The 7,587-nt window shown below is 39.0% G+C and overlaps 1 protein-coding gene across 1 annotated transcript; it reads right to left on the bottom strand.

Annotated features, from left to right (window-relative positions):
* Positions 1 to 4,523: 4,523 nt before the first annotated feature.
* LOC121259772 (trihelix transcription factor GTL2-like) lies at positions 4,524 to 7,308 on the bottom strand. Its single transcript, XM_041161507.1, has 2 exons — positions 6,714 to 7,308; positions 4,524 to 6,386 (listed from the first exon to the last, which is right to left on the bottom strand). Exons 1-2 carry the CDS (start codon positions 7,136 to 7,138, stop codon positions 4,817 to 4,819), a joined length of 1,995 nt encoding a protein of 664 aa, XP_041017441.1. The 5' UTR covers positions 7,139 to 7,308; the 3' UTR covers positions 4,524 to 4,816.
* Positions 7,309 to 7,587: the final 279 nt, after the last annotated feature.

The following is a 7,587-nucleotide window of genomic DNA, read 5'->3' as shown; positions in this document are numbered from 1 at the left end:
TTTTCAAGGTGCCATCAGCTTTCCTTTTGGTCTTGAGAATCTATTTAGGACCCAAGACATTAAAGGAAGGTGATGTGGGAACCAACTCCCATATGTGATTATGTAAGAGTGCATGAAATTCAGTTTCATGGCTTCTCGCCATTCTACAAACTTAGAGGCCTCTGTGTAGGAGGTGGGTTATTCTGGAATCATTGTGGGTGTAGAGATGGTGAGTGACAGTGAGTCTTTTTAGTGAGGCCATGGTACAATGTCATCTGTGCATGTAAAAGGTTTCTTAGTCTTTACCTTGGCTCGTGTGACCATTGGATGAAAGTTGTGAGGTGGAGCTGCCGTTGAAGAGGTCGGAAGTGATGAGGCTGAGGAACTCGCTGAATCTGGAAATGGGGATTTTAGGGATTGAGGTGAGTTCGAGTGCGAGGGAGAAGGGAGTTGTGATTTGAGAGGGGAGAGAGAAGATGGGTTTGGACTTAAGTGTAATGAATGTGGGCTAGAATGAGTGGAATTAAAGTTGGACCCAGAACTGGAAAGAGTGGGCTGAGTGTGGGCTTGTGGTGATTGAGTGAGTGGGTCATGTATTTTTTATGGGAGAGTGGATTCAATGGATTTGATATGAGAAAGTGGCCCATTGTAATTGACGAGATGTGGGGTAGCAGATTGAGTGTGATGTGGCCCAATGTTGTGTTTTGATTGTGTGTGAGAGGATTAAGTGGACTGAGTGAAGGGAAATTGGGCTTCATTAAAAATTACATTTCTAGAAATGTAGGTCCAGCCTGATGGAATATGAAAACAATGGTATCCTTTATGATCTGGGATGTAGCCCATAAAAATATAATGAGTTGATCGGAGATCCATCTTATCACGATTATAAGGACATAAATTTGGCCAACAGGCAGTGCCAAAAGTGCGTAAAAAACTATAATCTGGACATTTTTTAAAAAGAATTTGAAAGGGAGATTTATTTCTTAAAACTGGGGTAGACATTCTATTAATAAGAAAAATTGGTGTTTGAAATGCGCCAGACCAGTATTTAGTAGGCATTGATGCTTGTGTTAAAAGAGACAGGTCAGTTTCAACTATATGCCTATGGCAACGTTCAACAGTCTCATTTTTTGCATGCAAATAAGGGCATGTAAGACGATGAATAATTCCAAAAGATTGAAGAATTTTTTTAAGAGGCCTAATTCATCGTCCCAATCAGATTGGACTGCAAAGATATTTGAAGCAAAATAATCACTGCCATATCTAAAAAAAGGCAATAAAATTGACGAAATATCCGATTTTGATTGAATTGGAAATAACCAAATGTACTTGGAGGGATCATCCACAATGGAAAAATAAAACCTACACCTATTGGTGGATAACACTGGGACTGGACCCCATACATCTAGAAAAAATAATTGAAAGGAATGTTTGGACCAAAAGGCTGATAAGGGATGTGGTAGTACATGTGTTTTAGCTTGGAGACAAGCTGTGCAATGTGGAATTGATGTGCGTGAATTAATGGGAACGTTAAAACTATAAATTATGAAAGCAATAATTTTTGGTGATGGGTATCCAAGCCAAAGATGCCACTGGAAGGAGGAGGTACGTTCACCAATGCAAGCTTGAGGAGAAACCAAAACTGAGGATGAGGTGGTGTCATCCGTAGGTAAGGCATACAAGCCATCTCTAACGGTGCCTTGGAGGAGAACCCGTCGAGTTTCCAAATCCTTCACAAGAAAATAATTAGAGTAAAACTCAAAGCAAACTAAATTATCATGAGAAAACTAACGAACAGATATCAATTTTTTGGTAATTAAGGGAACATGAACTAATTTGGAAAGCAGAAAGTTGCCAAAGGAAGTGTGAAGCTGTGCATAAACCATATGCTGAATCGGCAAAGTAGAACCGTCTCCAATGCTCACTTGATCTGAGCCCTGATATAATGAAGAATCCACATTAAGGTTGCTGAAATTTAAAGTAAAATGGTGAGTCGCAACAGTGTCAGGAAACTAGGAATGTATATGAGGTGAGAATGAGGGTACGGTGGTGAGATTGGCTGAAAGAGAAGGGGGAGGTGCATTTTGATAGCTGTGATTAAATCAGTGATTACAAGCAAGCGCAGTGTGCCCTGGCACACACTTGACAAAGAGGGAGAGTATTGGATTGATGTGGGGATAGAGGATGAAACAGTCCTCCCCACGCCGACCAGGAAACCCTCGAGAGCCCCTACCTCGATTAAAAGGAACACTAGAAGAAGATGGTTTGGTAATGGTGATATGGGCTGCTAAAGAATGTCCACTGAGGAGAGTTTGGGTTTGATGAGCCAATCGAGCCTTGTGATATAGGAGAAAACTATAGATTTGGTGAGGAGAAAGGGGATCCACACGGGTGGTGAGGAAGGTGACTAACGAATCATAGTATGTGCCAAGCCCTGCAAGGAGGTAAACCAGCCAGACTTTTGGCTTTATGGTAATACTCAGTAATCAACTCAAATCCTTTTTTTAAGATTGCTAATCGATAGTCAATCTGCATTACATATGCGGAGGGCTGAGCAGCAAACAAGGATTGTAGATTGTTCCAAACTTTGTTTGGAGTGGTGCACTCAAGGACTTGGTCAGACAAGGAAAAATTGATTGCAGAGAGTATGAGCTAATCGAGTAACACCCATTAGGTGTATTCTGGATTCAGGTCATCATCATTCATGGAAGGAGGCATAGGAGATGAGCCATCCACATGACCGAAGAGTTGGTGTCCCTTGAGAAAGGGTACCATTTGAGCTTTCCATAGAAGATTATTGTCAATAGTAAGTTTAATTGTAATAAAATGATTTGCAGAATTTAGAATAGAAGGATTGACGATAGGGGATGGGTTTTGTGTTGTGGAGATTAGGGATGAATCTGGGGAAGCCATTCGGCTCTGTGGTAGACTAGAAAAAAAAGGCGTGAATCTTACAAGGCTCTTAATACCATATTGAGATTATTTCCCGGTATGCATACCAAGTGCTTGACAGAATGCTCAACGGAAAACATCAATTCTGATTCATTGTTTTTATACACACACTCTACCGTGCCTTTAAAATCATTTATATAGGCAAAGTTTACAGTTAGCTAATTTCTACATGTTTTTTATCATTCGACACTTGTCCTATTAGAAAGGTATTTTGGTTTCTAGTAGATTTCTTACTTCTCTGTTGTGCATTTCTATCATCTGTTATGCATGGCTGGGTAATTGCACTAGTGCTGTTACTTGCTTCCTCAGGTATTGTTGGACGCTTGCTTGCCTTCGTGTCTTCCTTAACATACGTCTACACTTAGATTTTACATAAATAATTTTACACACTAACTTGACTTAATGTAATATATCAGATTTAATTTAAAATAAAAAAAGAGTTAGCATATGATAGATCACATTACTATATAAATCTTTATAAATATTTCTTAAAATTAAATAATAATAATAATAACTTAACAAATCCAAGTCAAAGGTATAATTTCCCAAGTGGAAAAAGTAGAGTCAGAACAGTAGGAAAATCAGATTGAACAAAGTTGACTTACGTCCAGGTGACGTGGGGTGGGTGGGGGGCGAAATAAAAAAAGGTGAGCCGTAGGATGGAAGGTGAGAACCGCAGATGCACGTGCAAGTACTCGCTGTTTTCTGGACACATTTTGTGGACATATATGAATGTCATCACATGTGATGTTGATGTGTCGCAGTGGATCAACGTGTGTCCCCTCTGCTGCTGCATAAGCTCCCTGTCACACGTGGGACCCACTCGTGGGGTCTCGGAAGATAAAACGACAGCGGAACGGACGTTTTCTTTATGAAGTTTATTTTGGAGGTATTCGGGGGGTGGGTTTTAACATCTAAAGGCCCCCACTCTGGCTCAGTGGGGACATGTGGTGTGGGACCCGCCCATGCCATGTGTTGTCATTGTATATACCTATAATTAATTATGTGATTTCACTCCCCATATGAAAATAATGCTACTATATTTATAAAAAAAAATAAAAATAAGTTTTATATAAATATATATATATCATACCAATAATAATAATAATAATAAAATATGAAAGATTCTTGTCAGTCTTTAAAATAAAAAGATGTGAAATAATCTAGAAAAATAAATATTTATAATTAATTATTTACAATAATAATGATTATTTGTGATGAAAATAGATTATTTTTAACAGAAAATAATAATTTTTATAAAAAATAATAATTTTTATAGAAAATAACTGAATATAAATAAATAATTATTTTATAGTAAATGGACAATATATAATAATTATATACCCTTATAATAGGAATTATTGCAAGAAGGAATTCGTATACTTTTTGAGTTTCTGGGCAGGAGGTTGAAGCATATGATCTGGTGATCATCGAGCACGCAGGAGACTCTCATTTTCTCTATTATTCGATCGATATACGCAACAAGAAAAGAGGGCTGCAGGCCGTGCAGAATGTCCTTCCACATGATACACCAAATTTAAATTCTTCTGAAATTAAAAAAATTTAAAAAAGAAGAAGAAGAAGAAGAGCAATGATAGAATGAATCTCGCTAGACGAGCTAGCTAACTCAAAGTTGCATTCCCTCGTTTCTTCTCGAATTGTCGGTGCCAACTAAAATACAAATTCGAGCATACATTCTACTATTTATAAATTAATAAATCTCAATTACTAGAACTACTACTTCTCTCTCTCTCTCTCTCTCTCTTTTTTTTTTTTTTTTTCCAGGGAAAGAAAAAGGTACCATTTATAATTAGTACCATTATCATTTAAAAATAAATGTAATATCACACACATGCTGCATGACTACTACTGCATAATATATAATTTAGATCAACTCAAAATCAAAAGATTGTGCTTGAACCATATTTTTCTCACCTTCAGCAACTTGCAATATTGTGGAGTTAAGGCTGCTAGACATGCCTTGAGATGAATTGAGGCCAATGTCCGGCAGAGGCAAGTGGTTTTCCGGTGCGGTAGTAGTACTACTACTGATCAAGTGGTTTTCCGGCCCTTCGGAAGATGCTATAACAAGAGTTCCTTGATTGTACAAAGTACTCAACTGATGAAAATAAGGGCATGTTCTAGAGTCAAGGGACCTCTTTTTGTTAACATCCTTGGTTTTCCTGAAATACTTATTTATGTTCTCCCATTTCTCTTTGCACCTCTTTCCACTCCTCTTGTAACCCAACTCCAGCATCCCTTGTGAGATTCTCTCCCATAGAGGACCCTTGGCTCCTAATTCCTTGTCCTCACCATTGTTATAGAGACTGCATCTCAGGTTTATAAGTGCCAAAACTTCATCTCTTGGCCATCTCTTTCCAAGGTCATCTTTGACAATATTGGCTATGGAGTTTGGGGAGTCTTTATGTGTTGAAGTTGAAATGGGTGTAAGTGGCTTGCTTTGGGTATTCGGAGAATTAGGGTTTTGGGATGATAGGGGAAGAGTAGGTGAAGTACTAGTGGGTACTTCTGGAGTGTTTGGGGCAAGAGTATTTAGACTAGGGTTTTGATGACGTGCTAGGGTTTTGGTTATTGAAGTGGGTGTGATCGAGTTCCCTTTGGTGGAAAGAGAGCTAGAATTCTGATGACCTTGATGATCCATTGCAAATGAAAGCTGGGGTGCTTCAACTGTATTTTGGTTATTGATATGAGAAGCCGGATTAGGGTTTGGTGCTTGAATTAAGGAAGATGAAGTAGTACTGGGAGGATATGAGTTTGAACTCTTTGTTACCTTAAGAGAATCGGCCTGTATATCATGTCTTTCTTCATTGAAATATTGGCTTGCGAAAGAACTCGATGCGATTTGCTTCAAGAACTCGATGATTGTAGCCTGTCTATCTCCTGCAATAGCCTGTTCATGTGACATGATTTCAAGCTCCCTATTCATCCTATCCATCTCTTGCTTCTTCCAAGCTTCTTCTTTGGCAACCTTTTCTTCATCTCTCTTCACCAAATCTTCAAGAAGCTTATGATGCATCTCCTCTTGTTGAGCCATCATCTTACTCACAATTTTCTCACATAAACCCTTGAGCATCTCAAACTTCTTCCTCTTTCTCTTTTTTCTCTTTGCTTTTCCTGCCACAGTTTCAGTACCAATATCCTTGAAATGTTCTCCAACTATTCCATCTCTTGAATGATCTGCTTCCAAACTCTGCCCCAAGTTATGATCTTCTTGGCCCCCTTGATCATGACTTGGCTTTTCCATCTTTTGTCCGTTCTTTTCGGTCCCAACATGATCATCAGGGTTTTGGTTTCCATGATAGAGCTCCTCAAGCTCACAGAAAAACCTGTAACTCTTGCCGTAGTTAATGTTGCTATTGAAATATCTACTTTCCTCGTCAAACTTTTCCTTGCACTTCGCAGCACTCCTCTTGAACCCAAGCTCTGCTAACTTCCTGCACCCACCATAAATATATAAAACCGACACTACCAGCTATGTGTATGAGCATTTATTTTCAGTACTCGACTACTCCTAAATACAACAAAGGTACAGTCAGTTTTCTTTTAAATCCCCGCCCTTTCAGCCCTTTTTATAGTATTAGAAAATTTTGCTATTAATGCCTAACTCATTGATCAAAGATCGCCTCTAGCTCAATTCCCATGTTTTTCGAAGATTTAAAAGGAAGAACGGCCCCTTGTTAACTTTCTTGAAATTCAAAGCAATAGTCATGACTACTACTTAAAAAAGAAGCCAAAGAGAAAAGTTAAGTCTGGATAATTACCTTGAGACATGTTCCCAAGTGAACTCCGGGAACCAATTCTCCATGCTAGATCTGATTCTCAACAGTGCAATCACTTCTTCGTTAGTCCAAGCTGGGTCGATTGGCTGCTGTACCTGTATGGATCTCTCTCTTTCAATGTCTAAATTCACAGACACCAAGTTGTTTTCTTCTTTCTCTTCATGATCTTTGTGGGTGGGAGATTGGTGGTGCAATGGCTGCAAAAGGGTTGGGTGGAGGGCTAAGGCGGCCTGATGATGATGAGAATTTGGAGGAGGTGGCTCGTAATGATCATAGGGAGGGAAGGTAATATTTTGGGAGGGATTAGAGGCGGCGGCGGCATGAAGAGGAAAGGAGAGAGGAAGAGGGAGAGTGGTTCTTGATGAGGCTATGAAATGGTGGAACTGGTCCGGTACTCCATCAAACATTGTGTGTTTTGCGTGTGTCTGATCTTTCTTCTCTTTCTTTACCTCTATCGATCCATCTCCCTCTGCACACTGTAAATTAACTGCAAAAATGCTAGCAACGACACTAAAAAACACCAAGGCTAAGTACTATCTCTCTCTCTCTCCCTCTCTCATTTATCAAGGACTTTGTCCTATCATGGAATAGAAAAGATAGCCCACCACACTCTTATAGAAGAAAGTGAAGTCACTCTCAAGGGAGAAATTATTCAATGCAATGGATGCTACATGGGTGCAGCCAGCTTGTAGCCTTATCATCTTGCAAGGAGGGAGGCTACAGCCTACATCGATCAGAGCCATTTTTTGGTTTAGAGACTTCAAAAATATGAGAAACACACCTTTGATGAATAGATGTTCCTAATTACCACATATATATATATATATATGTATAGATTCGTGATCAGTACTTATAA

The sequence above is a fragment of the Juglans microcarpa x Juglans regia genome, chromosome 4D (genome assembly GCF_004785595.1).
Source record: "Juglans microcarpa x Juglans regia isolate MS1-56 chromosome 4D, Jm3101_v1.0, whole genome shotgun sequence".
Classification (NCBI taxonomy): Eukaryota; Viridiplantae; Streptophyta; class Magnoliopsida; order Fagales; family Juglandaceae; genus Juglans; species Juglans microcarpa x Juglans regia.
The sequence above is the reverse complement of the archived record's forward strand: the minus strand, read 5'-3'. Positions and strand labels throughout refer to the sequence as shown.

What these genes read in the sequence shown, in the direction of transcription:
- LOC121259772 (XM_041161507.1), bottom strand. Translation starts at nt 7,138, where the DNA reads ATGTTTGATGGAGTACCGGACCAGTTCCACCATTTCATAGCCTCATCA. An exon ending in ACTTGGGAACATGTCTCAAG is followed by an intron (nt 6,387 to 6,713) that starts GTAATTATCCAG and finishes TGGTGGGTGCAG; the next exon opens with GAAGTTAGCAGAGCTTGGGT.